Raw genomic sequence first — 15,285 nt, 5'->3', positions numbered from 1 at the left:
AGGATTTTGCTTAATGTCATTTAACTGTTAGTTGAAAATTGTTTATCTTGTTATTGTTTGTATTGTGTCAACAGGTCACGAAAAAACTTAATCAACATGTTGATTAAATGTGTCAATTTATGATTTGTTTTCAATGTGCCGTAGTCACTAGCTTTCCAATAATACGTTTAAAAGGTGATTTAACGTATCAACTTTGAACTGATTATTTTTCCCGCTTTATTAGGACGTCATATGATAACCATACGGTAGTGTTAGAAAGAATAACTGTTAGGTTTTCTTAAATGAAAATATTTTTAAACAATTATGAAAGAAAAAAAATGATGCAAATTTAGCTATTATTTTATATTGACCTTATGAGCTCTTAATTTTAATTGATTAAAAAAAATCTTTGTAAAATGAAAAATGAAAAGTAAAATTGAATACAGCTAAAATTGAAGACAGCTTCAATTAAATTGATGATAGCATCATTTTTCATGTTGTCTAAAACATTTGACGAAATGAAGAGCTCTCCAAATAAGTTGAAGAAAGCTCTCATTCAATTGGTCCTATCAGAGCTCTCTTCAATTCAATTGAAGAGCTCTCCAAAAGTTGAAGATATCTTCAAATATTTGAGCTTATGAAAAGTTTGCGTACATTACTTTTCACCATTGTATATTTTCCGACCATCATTTTGATGACATCAACAACCATAAATACATAAAGTACTAAATAATAGTAAAAATAATAATAACGTTACATTATACCTTACTCCCTATGTACGTATGGGGGTGTATTCAGATTTTGAAATAAAAACAACACAAATAAGCCACCTTTTCATGATATAAAGCGGCCTCAGATCAAGAAAAATACATTTTATATAGTAACTACAAGAATATATAAGGTTACTACAAAACTGCGTCTATGAATTGACGTTTTGTTATGAGATTGTTTCCAAGGCCTATATTTTTTATATTTTTTGTACAGTATTCCATACAGTTAAATTTTACAATATTTTACACACAAGGGATTTCAATGATAGTTTAAATGCATGGGGAATACATCCCTCTGCAAAGGTTGGTTGTTTGGGGATTTTGTTCTAAACACGGGGATGCACATATACAAAAATGATCACTCGAGTTTTAAAATTTGACACTAGAAGAACAGATTTGGTCGATCCTCAGCAAACCTTGATATACATATATAGTCATGTATATAAATTATATTCACCAATCATAAACAAATAAAAAATGCTTCGGTTAATTTACTTCTGCCACAGACTGAAGAAGATAATGACCAATAAACATTGACAGAGGTCAATACAAGACTCAAACTAGGCTAGATGTGTATTAATGAAAAGTAATGAAATAATTCACCGGTATAAACAATATCTACATTTCGCTATAGATAGTTACAGGTAAACAATTGAAATATCAATTTGATTGGTATATATTAAATTGTCATAGAATTATAATGTGATTGCAAATAAAAAGATCTTTCTACAAAATAGCCTGCTGTACTATTTCAAATAATTTCATAATAAGTTGGCAAGGTCGTTTTTTCAAGCACTGCTTAAGATGGCAAGTACTGTCCGCCTACTCTGTAGTACAGATACCTCTGTTAAGGCAATAGTTTGCTAAATTTTCGTTTCTCTTTTGTAACATGCTTTGATTATATAATTTGATATTTGAAATCAGTGCTAATGCCTTTTTATCTATTCACTTTATATCATAATCCGTATACAAAAGTGTTTTTTTGCTCCAATGCTGAAATATTTAACAAATGAAGTTTTCTTAAAACTTCCTAAAGTCTTAAACAAGTTGAACAATAAACTGGGATAGGAAATACTTTTATCAGTGATATTTAATAAAGGCCAATCTGTGTAGACCAGAAAAATCAATACGGGCTTACCGTATAAACTAAAGACCACATAAGTTTCTCCATAATGCACTTCTTGTGAACTAGAAGTGAACGTCTAGTGCACAAGGGCGTCAAAGTTGCTTTTAAGAGTACTGTATCTGTCGTCTACACTGAACCATTGGTATAATTCAACCAGCAGTGACTGAAACAGTTTTGACTTGTTCTAGGCGGATGTGATTTTTCGCTGTTGTGTTTACGTTTATTGTGAAATATGAACTTTATTACAGTAACTGTATTTCTTAACGGTAGGTGATATTTTGGTTAGTCAATTGAAGGGCGTTATTCATTTGTTACAACCAACTGAAAATTTTCTGTTTAAATAGCATCAAAATTGTATACCGATATGTGCGCGTTATGCCACAGGGGCAGGTTGCATTGTTTTGACCCACCATGCCCCCGCCTGTTTTTATTGTTTTGTTTTTTAAAATCATTTTTAGTAACAATATGATGTGGTAACTGTAACTTGTGATATTAAACTGGCATTTTTTTTCTTGTTCTATTACCTTTGTAAAGAAGACGTATTGTCCCTTTATTTCCCAATATTTGAGATGACCCTGCTCAAGAGACCATAACTCATAAGGTCAAATCGCAACCAAACTCTACACTTTTGTGCATTCGTTGTAGAATTAATACCAACCTTTAAGAAAATGTAAAATTTTACTGAAAATAAATGCAGTTTCAATCTCGAAATGCAAAAAACACGTTACTCGACGAACCAACTAACTGCAAATTTCACCGAAAATTTCCAGACTAAAACGCATTATTCCGCTATGGCATCATCAATTCAACACGTACACACATGTATATAAAACAAAACAAAACAAAAACCGGGCGATCCGGTATCTGACCAACACTAGTCGGGTGAATTGTGAACACAATGTGCACATTGGGTCACATTTTGAAACATGGTATACTTGAACCTAATATGAATATGACAGAAAAACCTCAGGACCCACTCTGGGTTCAACAAATATGACCGCCAAAATTCAAGATGACCACCATTATCATAATTATGTTAATTTATAGTTGTGGTATTTACTGTGACCTTATTAAATGCATTGTTTAGTGATGTTTAATGATATATGATGTTGAAAGCGACCTATTTTAAATTTCATACAAATATTGCTCAAAAACAATATTAATGTTGTCTTGACAAATATAATTTCCTTGAAAACGAATTTATCGATTTTTATGGCCAAGAACTCCATATTTTCATAAGTTGATACATATTACAAAGCATTAAATATGTTGCAGCATTGCAGAAGTTTTTAACTTAATTTCGTGTAATCTATGTCTAATGAGGACCAGGATATTCAAAATGGTATTTTAGATGGCCGCCATAAATATCTAATTGAGTGTCTCTAAATATGTCAAACTTTTAAATAAAAATAGAGATGTGTATTTCAAAGTATATTATATAAATATATATTATATATTGAATGCCTCAAGGTCAAGGTCATTTCAAGGTCAAAGTACGAAAATGCCGCACGTGGGTTTGGTTGTCTTTAAATGGGCTTTACTGTTCCCCAAATATGTAGTATTTGGCACTGGAAAGGCCTTATGTGAGAAGCACATGGGTTTATTTGGCAGTGAATGGACTTAATCATGGATTGACAACATGTGGTGTATTAGGCACTGAAAATACTTAATGACCGCTGTTATTTCTTTAGCTAAGTAGGCTTAATACGAGCTATACATGCGTTTGATTGGTTCTGAATGTGCTTTATTGTAATCATAATTAAAATGATGGATAACTGGACTGGTTTATGTTTTGACCCATTGAAGTTTGTTTATCTATGGATTTGCTTGACTATAGCCACTAAAGAAAATGTCAGATCCTGCAAGAGTTTATGTATTAGCCTTCTGTGGGTAACAATACCGAATGTTATGCTGCTTGTGTGTTTGCTTTACACATGCTGGATTTAAATGAAGCTGCATTTGCGATTATTTTGAACTGAGTTGAATGAAGAAGACCCCTACTGACACTAGATTAACTTCATTGCAGCATAATTTTAATGTACAGGGCATTGAATTGACTTGATTTGTTTACATGAAATGGTCTAAAGTATTGTCAATTTGGCACATAATAGAACTTTGTAGAGCCCCTTTATTGTTTTCCTGGCACAGATATTTTTTTTGAACACACAGTGGACTTGAGAACAGCCTGTTTGTGGTGACTGTATGGCATATATGGGTTGATGGTAGCCATAAAAATGATAATTTCTAGCTTATCTTTTAAAGAGCCCGTCAGGGGCTTGTTTGATAAAGAGTCGGTTTGACTGTAAACACAATTACGAAACAGAGGGCTGCTGAAGACCTAGTGTGTCTTCAATAGACAGTTTGAAATTTTGCCTTTATGTAGTTTCAGAAATTCATTCGACGTATTAAAACACGCTTTGGCTTTCTAAATATTGTTTCGACATGGGGATTGTTTTTATTTGGTTGTTTGGTATTAGGATATTTACACATTAACACAGGCTAGACAAACGCAAGATCGACTTTAAATGTGACACTTCCAACTGAAAGGGCTTACATGAAACCCACTTAAATATTTCATATGAAGCTTGTTTACCACTTGATGCGCTTAAGTAGGGACGCTGTATGGTTAACTTGACTTTTAAAATGAACACAGTATGGTGGCATATTACTGCCGTAAGATAACCTGATTGCGTTCGCAAATTGTTTCGTGTTATGTTACTTATTAGGTGGAATTCGCAAACCATAACTAGTTAACCTGCTAATGTTGCACAGCTTAAAAAGGTAACTGGTGGCAGTCCTTGGTACTTTCAATCCAGTTTTTAGTCTTATGATATTTATCTTACCGAAATGTTTCGCGAATATTAAAAATATAGCTAAATAATTACCGCGAAAACACAATTTGCGAACGTTTACAAGTTATCATACGGCATTTATATGCAACCATAGAAAAGTTATGAAATATAATCATCCTTATCTCGATAAAACATTTGCCATATTTAAACATAATAATTTAACTGAATTGAACTTTTACCGTGGCCTATTTGAACGCGATCCCACACCGAGCATGGGAAATTTAAGCCATCACTTCCATTTTACTACAGACTTTGCCGATCATATTTTGATATAACAAAAAAATATACAAACATTTAAGAACTTCAAGAAGTTAACAGGTTTTGGGTCCATTAAATTAGCAAACAAAACTTATTAGGAGGACAACGGCATCCAAAAAGCTGAGATATATACAATATTTGAAAATTACAGAGTTTCTTCGCAAGATTTTAGCAAAAAAGATAATTCAACTGAAATATCAATGAGGTTTTATTTAGAGGAATTGCTTGTTTCAGTGTAATATTGTAATATATATTACCGAGTGAGTACCAAAAGCGAAGCCTCAAGTGAAATATTTACTTATGGTTTTCACGAGGTGAAATATATTGCGATCTTAAACTGAATGGAACAATATTCCTTTTTTTAGTATCAGGAGGTCCAACGTCATTTATTTTTGCGGAATCTAAAGTGAGGGAAATGTAAGATGCGGAACAAAATATTGATTTGTTAAAGTATATTGGTGTTTTTGGAGGATATTTTGAAATATTAAGTGAGTTTATGTCACTTTTATCGCAATATAATTACGCATACCCAGAGGCCAGACGTGTAAGCTTCTCTCCTTTTTTAAGCAAAAGATGTTTCTAGAGGCCTGAACAAATAAGTAATTGAATGTATCAGCTTGTTTACACAATGGAAACAGAAATTGCGTGACTTGAAACTGTGTATTTAGTCAAAGTGTTCCATTATTGTACCTATTTTAGCATTTTTATATTGAAGTTTTGCAACTTTTTCGTTTCGACGACTGGTGAAGAAAAAAATGACTGGCAGTTACGATCCACAATCACCTTGTACAGTCAATGTTCATGCGATAATTGAAAGAACATTTTGTCAAAATATAAAACATGGATCTAGGAACTAAACAGAAAACAATAGATTACTAATTGACATGGCTGAAATAAAAATATTTTTACTGTTTTGAAATTTAAGCCAACTCTCGGTTCTAAAACAAACGTCAGCGCGCACAGTGTGGGGGCACAATTTTAACGACAACATTTTCGATATGACATAACGTGAACATATACATTGGCGCGTTTTTCTAAAAAAAGAGTCACTGAATAAAACAACTTTAAATTCCAAAATTATCCTCAAAATACAAATAATCAAGTATACTTGAATTATCAAAAAACTTACTCAAATAAAAATAAAGCCAAATGTATAAGTCAGAAAGCAAACTGTTCTATTCCATCCCCGTCAAAACTTTAAACCCGGCAACTTTCAGTTATATTTATTTAACATTTGTCATAAATGTTTTGCTATTAAAAGTTATGCTAATCAACCATCCTCTTGAAGGAATATTGTTGATTTCACTTCTCGAAAACTGGATTTCACTTCGATTTCCGTTCAATTTTCGAAAAAAAAATTTATTCCAATTTTAATAAAAAATGAAATATAAACCCTTTATGAGACAAATCTAATATGCACACAATACATTTTATTTATTTATCAAAATGAATGAGTTATGAGTTATGAGTGGATTTTACGTTTTGAGTGCATTTCACATGAAATCCATTGGTTACCTGTATCACCCTGTACCCCACTTTCACCACCAGTATGTCAATATCTGTCAGAACAGATGGAAACTCTACGCTCAGCTCAAAGTCACGACCCTTTCCCACCGATATGACATCTTATGGAAAAACAGATGTTACGACGATCAGCCTAGACTTCATCCCTTCAACAGCGATATGAAACACGACTAGTCCGAGGCCAAATCCCTTCACCAGCGATAGTGCATCCGATGGCAAAATAAATGGAAACATCACAATCAGTCCGAGGTCACATCCCTTTACCAGCGATAAGACATCCGATGGCAAAAAAAAAGAAACACCACAACCAGTCCGAGGCCACATCCCTTCACCAGTCTAAGGCCACATCCGATGGAAAAAATAAATGGAAACACCACTATCAGTCCTATTCCACATCCCTTTACCAGCGATATGACATCCGTTGATAAAATGAATGGAAACATCACAACCAGTCTTAGGCCATATCCCTTCACCAGCGATAGGACATCCGATGGTAAATTAAATGGAAACACCACAATAAGTCGGAGGCTAGGTCCCTTCACCAGCGATAGGACATCCGATGGCAAAATAAATGAAAACACGACAGTCACTCCGAGGCTGCATCCCTTCACCCGATGGCAAAATAAATGGAAAATCAACAATCAGTCCTATTCCACATCTCTTCACCAGCGATATGACACCCGATGAAAAAAGATGTATACATGAATCATCATGACTGCAATATATGTCTTGTCTTGAAAGCTTATAATAATACTTTGATAAGATTTACCTTTTGAGTTTTTACTTTATTCAGGATTGTTGGGATAAGAGGGAGGTTTGTGCACTTAAACTGGTTTCAACCCCCAGTAAATTTACATATTACTGACCGTTCCAAGGCGGTACCTAACAATCCTTGATAAACATACCCAGTTTTTTTATATATAGTATGTATGCACTGTGCTGTTTGTGTAGTTTTGTGCTGTTCTTCCATGTTTCTTGATTGTGTTTTTTGTTTGCTTTTATGTTCTATGTTTTTGGCGGTTGCCCAGTGCACTGAAACCGGGTTTTTGTTTAAACGTTTTGCTACTGAGCTTGTTTCGGTAGTTTTTTGCATAAATATTGAACTCTTTAATTCAATCGTTGAGTTCATTAATTTGACTAATTTTTTAAACAATTCCTTTATAAAAATGTTTTAATTTAAGAGAGCTTTTAGCATTTGAGTTTATGCTCTTTTAAAACAAATAAGTTGGAGAGAGCTCTCTTCAATGTAATTGGAGAGCTTTTAAACATACGTATATTTTGCATATAATACTTTTGGCCATTGCATATTCTCCCTCATCATTTTGATGACATCAAGAACGTAACATAAATGAAATAAATATAATGTGAGAATAATATTGTTAAACGTGAAAAAGGCTTCCTACTGAGTCTAGTTTGTTTAACTGGGCGTTTTTACTCTTTTTATACAGAAAAAAAACTTATTACATAATCGTACATTTCATTGTATATTATTGTAATAATTTAATGAGACTTGGTCTTTAAGATAATTTGTTTGATTTATAATTTGTTTGCAGGATTAGTATGACATAAAACCCCTTTTCCTTCACACGTGTACATAAAATGAAACAACTTAGGTATGCCGATACCACATTGACTGTAAACATGTTTGATTTTGTCCTTTATTCCAATTTTGGTTATGCTCTAACTGCCAAATTCCAGTCATCTGTTTTTAAAAAAAGCAAAAGTACTGTCAAAGGCTTAGCATTGTTGTTGTCATGCAAAACCTGGCCATAACTGAAACTCTTTTCAAGATATTACAATGAAACTTGGTCAACTTTGACAGCAACAATGAAGACATGCACATCAAAGCTCAAAACCCCGGCTATATTTATTTTCAAGTTATTCCCCTTGATTGTTTGAAAATCATAAAAAAGTTTAAGCTTATCTTAACATATCGTTTCTTTCCGTAAAAAGAATAACCATGTTTGGTAAAGATTTGATAAGAAATGCTCAAGTTAGAGAGTGGCCAAAGTGAGTTTGGTGATTTTTTTATCCATAACTGAATAGTGCAATCTGCTTCTTTATAAAATTAAGATGAAATATTATGCCTAAATTCTTTGTGGCCAAGTTTGGTAAAGATTGGACTACCAACACTTATGTTAGAGAGCAGCATGAAAGTGTGACGCCATGGACAGAAAACAACATGATTCATATATGTCATGCTACACAGGCGACATACAAATGTGGGTTTTTCTATTTTTAGGTAAAAAACTCACTGATATTCAAATCACTGATATTTACATTTCGACCCTTGTACTACAATATCCATACATTCTTTGCCAAGTCAATACTATTTACATTTAATAAAAAACAATACATAAATGTAATGTATACATTGAAATTCGATACATCGACAAGGAAATGAAATTATTTCCGATCTAAATACACTTATGTAATAAAAATAATTATTTTTATTTAAAAAAATAACTCGGTTTTTAAATATTGACAATTGCCAACAGCAAACAGTTAATGAAGGAGATAATTATGTCTGTAAGTACCCAGATTACGAGACAAGTTTCCAATGATTATCCTAGTAACCTAAACATTTTGATCTGTAATCACAAATATACAACTACTAGAATATTTCAGGGTGCTAAAAACTGTCTCTGAGACTGAGAAATGCCAATGCAACCATGTTAACTTCTGGAATGATAGTGGCAGTCGGCCAAGTAAAGTTTAGTTGCTGTGCTTGCAGTTTTCTTAATTATGAAACGCTTGCAGTAATCTTGATTATAAAAGGCTTGAAGTAATCTTTATCATGAGATGCTTGCAGTAATCTCTGTCATGAAATGCTTGCAGAAATGTTTAGCATACCATGCTTGCAATAATCTTTATCATAAAATGCTTTAAGTTATCTTTATCATGAAATGCTTGCAGATATCTTAATTAAACCAAGCTTGCAATAATCCTTATTATAAAAACATTGTAGTAATCTTAATCATACAATGCTTGCAGTTATGTTCATCATGAAATGCTTGCAGAAATCTTCGTCAGGACATGCTGGTTTTCATAAATTGTTGTACCCGGTTTCATCTCTCATCTTTCTCAGAAATTTCAGCTGATCTGTCAAATAAGTCACTTTCATGACCTGAAATGTTGAATTACATTTCGTTAATACTATGCCGTGTTTTGGACCTTTGGATCAACTACCCGCATACAGCACATGATAATGGGTGTTCTAGTAAATCTTTAAATATTAATCTTTGGCATCATATCAAAGTCATTATTTATCACAAGGAAGCATACACTTCCTCAAAAGTATCATGGACATGTTACACATATAAGCATGATGTTAAATGATCTCAAACTGGAGCATGTTCGGAGCTTATAAATATTTTAAGTATCTCACATTCAATATTGTGAATTTTTGATGTCTGATGTCTTCACATGAGTAGACGTAGATTTTATTTAAATATTCATAATAAAAACATAATAAAAACAAAAAAAATGGCCATTAAAGAATGCACAATTCTAAGTCTGATTGATGCAAAAACATTTTTATATAATGTTTTATCGATTAATTATTTTAAATATTTTTAAACAGTATGCAATTCCCTTACATATAATGACAAAAGAATAAGGGGCCACAAGGCATAAAATGTAAACATTTTTCTAATGACTCACTGAAATAACAATCATATTTGTATAACTGTTCCTGGTTGGAATGATTTCCTTGTTCAGTACATAACGGGTTTTCCCATACTCAGAGTCGGGAGTGCTCGATAATGTGATCACAGTTAAGGACAATAAAACAACAAAGACCTTGCTCATTTTTTTGTAATAAGAACAATTCTTTAAAATGCCATTTTCAGTTATTTTGTACTCATTGCTTCTAACTGGTTGTTTATATAACTATTTTAGCTAGTCTAAGGAAACTGGAATTCTACTTATCTGATGTGTCTTCCCAATCAGGAGCGACAATCATTTTTATCGCAGCTTGACCTTTGACCTATTGACCTTATTTAAAAAGGGGTTATCTATTGACCATAACCAATGTGATGCAAAGGATAAAGACTATTAATAGTACTATTGTGGTATATCTTCAAGATGTAAAGCAATAAAAAGTACTGGTTGCTTCTCTTATTTGCGACAACGTCAAGTAAACCGAAAGTTGAAGGGGGTGTATCAGCATTAATGCACGCATATTCTGATTCTGTTTCACAAAATAACTGCATAAACCTTCGTCGCCCAGCATAAAAAGAGTTTAAACAAATACAATCGGCTGTTTAGAGCCCATGTAAGTGCATTAGACGTCGAAAAGATAAATAATGCAAAAATTCAGTAACATATAGCTAAAATGAGTACAAGAATGGTAAACTTAGACTGAAAACACAGTTTCAAGTCACGCAATTTTCTATTTTCACTTTGTAAACAATCAATCGCTCAGCTTATCCTTCAATAACTTTTTTGTTAAGGCCTCTAGAAACAAAAGTTAAAAAAAACGAGAGACGCTTATACGTATGGTGTCCGGGTAGGCGTGTTTATATTGCGAGAATGGTGATGTAACTTACTTACAAGGTGAAAATACCTACCTGAAACACCGAAATTCCTTCAAACGCCGCCATTTGATTCGGCTTCACACAATTCCCACACTTAAAATTCGGCAAACACAAATCACGTTGGACCCCTTGATCAGGGAAAGATCCAAGATTTGACGTATAAGGGGGGTGTATATTTTGGGCGTAACCATTTGACTTGCGCCCTTCCCTCAGAACCGAAATTAATTTTGTTGGCAGGCAAGGGAGTTTGGTGGTACTCCCACGAGAGAATTTTACCAATTTCGAAACCGATATGGTGCATTTTGGGGTATTGTATTACTTTTTTCTCTTACCTTGAAATCAATAATAAATTGGACTATTTAAGAAGGGTTCGCGCCGTCTGTGTTCCCCCTCCCCCTTCTTGGTTTCGCTATTATTTATCCCGATCTCTTTCTGGAAGAATTCCGCTCGTTCTAAAGTTTCATATGCCAACGAATTTAAAAATAATCTACATTCAATGTTGGGATGACGCTCCCAATTTCAAGTTTCCAACATGGTAAGATACGTAGAGCTACATTACACTTGTGGATTGACAAACATATTTCATTTTCCCCCGACTCAAAACTTCTATTATTATATTGTGTTTCATAATTCAAGGGCCATCTAATGTGTAAGGCTGGACTTTTTCTGCCCATTTTGGGAAAAAGACCCTAGACATTTTGGGAAAACTTGAGTCACGAAATATGCCGATATTGGGAAAGTTTACAGTTAAAGAACAAGCTTTCCAGTCTCCCGAGAAAGAGGAAATTATTAGATATTAGTTTCTTTTCCCTTTCACAAAACCTGAAAAGGCTGAAATATCAATTGCAATAAATCATGACAGATAATATTTCATTCTGATGTCTAAATGTGATGAAAATCAACGATTTCTGAATTCAATTACCCACAAATATTTTCATCACATAATTTATTATGATGTTGGATAAACCAGGCCGATAAAACCACTCCCCCACCCACCAGACGTTGCACCTTGTGGTGGGTACTTGTAATTTGGCCCTAGCTACGGCTTTGATTACTACCACACATTTTGTTGTTTTCCTGGAATCGCTATTGGTTAAGGAAAGATTCCTATATGTCGACTACACTGAACCACTGGTATTAATCAAACATTATGTTATCGAAAATAACCAGGGATGGATGCCGGTACATCAGTTAAAGTAGGTCTTAAAATTAAAAATTATATCATTACTTAAATGTAGGGTTTTAGCTTGAATTTGTTGCTTTAAGTTGATTGATTGCCAGTTAAGTGTTTTATTGCAAACATAATGAAGATTTCCAAGTGTTAAGACATTAAGTTTAACTGCTAAATTTAATTACTACGCGATCTACTTACAGCGGACTTAAAAATACCCGATTTCTGACATTGTAGTTTTCAACAAAAATGGCTTAGGAGTTCCGAATGGGGAAATAAATACACAACACAAAAGATACCCCAAATCTATTTCTTGTACCCACAGTAATTTGATTGGAACGAACTCCTGCTTTGGATTCATACAAAGTAAAATGTTAGCGACATTTAACATAAAATATTCATTTTTTTAGATTACTCAAACGGGTCACATTTTCTAACGACCTTGCATACACACTATGCAATACTCAGTTTAACAATGCCAGAAAATCCCGGAACGCCCTAATATTAGAAATAAAACAATTCAAATCTCAAAACAGCGATCCGATTTTCGGAGGTATAGACTGCCCTTTGTTTTATTTAAAATGGTTTAGTTAAAGAAAAGTTATATTTGATTTAAGTCTTCATTTTAAGCCAAAATGTTGCCTTCCTACGTAGCATTTGTGACATTATTTATCACGTGGTATACACACACTGTTTACTGTAAAATATCAGCATCATCATTTAATTTAATACAGCATCATTCAACGTAGCCAATATGATTGATTTTTTTTTTCAAAACTTACTCAGATAATAAAAAAAGCTAAAAGGACAAGTCAGAAAGCAAAATGTAATTTTCAATTCAATCCCCTTTAATAACTAAAACTATGGCAACTTTCGGTTGTATTTATTTAGCATCTGTCATTAATTTTTTGCTATAAAAAGTTCTGCTTATCAAACATCAACAGACAGGAGTAGTTTTCTACAATATAGAGTAATGAAATAACACAGACATTTTCATTTCAGAAATAACGTACACATTAAGTGAATATAGACTGATGAAATGACACAGACTATTTTTGTTTTAGGAATTACGTACACATTGTGTGACTGTGGCAGCCTGCCCGTCGTGGAGAATTCATCCAACAATGCCACAGTGCAGGGCACATACCCAATCGGCTATGGTGTAAGATATACGTGTAATGTGGGGCATGAGCCAGACGGGATTGTCATGATTGTGTGTGGTGGCGGGGGCTGGCAGACGTCCCCGCTCCGGTGTCGGGAGGTCTACTGCCCAGCTCTTAATCCACCAGATAACGGAAGGATTGTGGGCTCCCCTTCGTACAAAGTTGGTAGCTATATAACTTACGAGTGCAATGAGGGTTATATCATACATGGAACCTCTCATGTGACGTGTCAGGGGGATGGGACTTGGAGCACCAGACCAGTGTGTAAAGGTATCTCTTGTCCACCATTCAAGGGTATGGACTCGAACTGTGTAGACAGGTCCTTATACTACAGTACTTTATACTACATGACCTGCAGTAATGTTCCTCACACCAGAGTTGCCGGGCCGACTGAAGATGAGCCGAACGTTTGTCAGAATGATGGATCATGGCAGTTTCAGGAGTTTGCCTGCTACTGCAGCTGTAACCTGACCGGTTATGACAGTAACATCATGACGATAAGCAACCTTACGCACGGATACCTGCCCCACGGGAACGTCCTGCAGTGGTCGTGTTCGCACAACTGCAACAAAACAACTGACGACCTACGGTGTCTGGACGGATGGATGACCATGCCGCAGTGTGACTGCCCTTTACCATAAATATGACAACATCTGTCAGAACCGATGGAAACTCTACGCTCAGCTATAAGTCACGACCCTTTCCCATCGATAGTACACCCTATGAAAAAAACAGATGGAAGCACAACAGTCAGTCCCCATACCAGGGCCAGAAATATGACACTCGATGGCAAAATAAATGGAAACACCACTAGTATTGTTGATAATAAAATGCTTGAAGTAATTTTTATCATGAGATGCTAGCAGTAATCTCTGTCATGAAATGTTTGCAGAAATCTTTATCATACCATGCTTGCAATAATCTTCATCATTAAATGCTTTTAATTATCTTTATCATGAAATGCTTGCAGTAATCCCTGTCATGCTATTCTTGTGGAAATATTTATCATACGAAGCTTGCAATAATCATAATTATAAAATCCTTGTAGAAATCTTCATCATAAAATGCTTGCAGTAATCTTCATCATGAAATGCTTGCAGAAATCTTCGTCAGGACATGCTGGTCTTCATCAATTATTGTCAGCAGTTTTAATCTTCCATCTCTCTCAGAAATTTCAGCTGTTCTGTCAAATAAGTCACTTTCATAACCTAAAATGTTTACTTACATTTCTTTAATACTATGCTGTGTTTTGGACCGATAAACTGCCGGCATACATCACATGCTAATTCGTGTTCTAGTAAATTTTTAAATATGATTTTTTGTCATCATATCAAAGTCATTATTTATCACAAGGAAGCATACACTTCCTCAAAAGTATCATGGACATGTGACACCATGGCTGACATCATTTTAATTTTAGTCCTATTTCCTGCTTATGTTTGCTATATCACTACACGTCGGCTTGTTAAAGTTCATGTATTCATTATTCACATAGAAGCATGATGTTAAATGATCTCAAACAGGAGCATGCTCTGTGCTTATAATTATATCTAAGTATCTCACATTCAATATTGTGATTTCTTTATGCATGATGTCTTCTCATGAGTAGACGTAGATTATATATAAATATTCATAATAAAAACATACTAAAAACTATGTACCATTGTCTATATTTTTAATGTTGATGTAATTAATTGATGGTGAGCCATATGAGATGTTATATCCAAGATAATAGTTCAATTCTTAGACACTGTTCTGCATAGGAGCAGGACCTTTCAACCCCAAGAGGCTTTTCAACCCCTTCTAAAAAAGAAGACTTTTCAACCCTTAGACTTTTAAACCCCTATTTCAAAGACTGTCCAACCCCTAACTGTTTTTACTTTTCAAGACCCCCCCCCTCCCCC

At 34.1% G+C, this 15,285-nt stretch overlaps 1 protein-coding gene across 1 annotated transcript; it reads left to right on the top strand.

Moving 5' to 3' along the window:
• The first annotated feature begins 1,985 nt into the window (after positions 1-1,985).
• On the top strand, positions 1,986-15,037 carry LOC128209293 (complement factor H-like). Its single transcript, XM_052913269.1, has 2 exons — positions 1,986-2,141; positions 13,283-15,037. Exons 1-2 carry the CDS (start codon positions 2,108-2,110, stop codon positions 14,020-14,022), a joined length of 774 nt encoding a protein of 257 aa, XP_052769229.1. The 5' UTR covers positions 1,986-2,107; the 3' UTR covers positions 14,023-15,037.
• Positions 15,038-15,285: the final 248 nt, after the last annotated feature.

This window comes from Mya arenaria, chromosome 11 (genome assembly GCF_026914265.1).
Source record: "Mya arenaria isolate MELC-2E11 chromosome 11, ASM2691426v1".
In the NCBI taxonomy this organism is placed as follows: Eukaryota; Metazoa; Mollusca; class Bivalvia; order Myida; family Myidae; genus Mya; species Mya arenaria.
The sequence above is the reverse complement of the archived record's forward strand: the minus strand, read 5'-3'. Positions and strand labels throughout refer to the sequence as shown.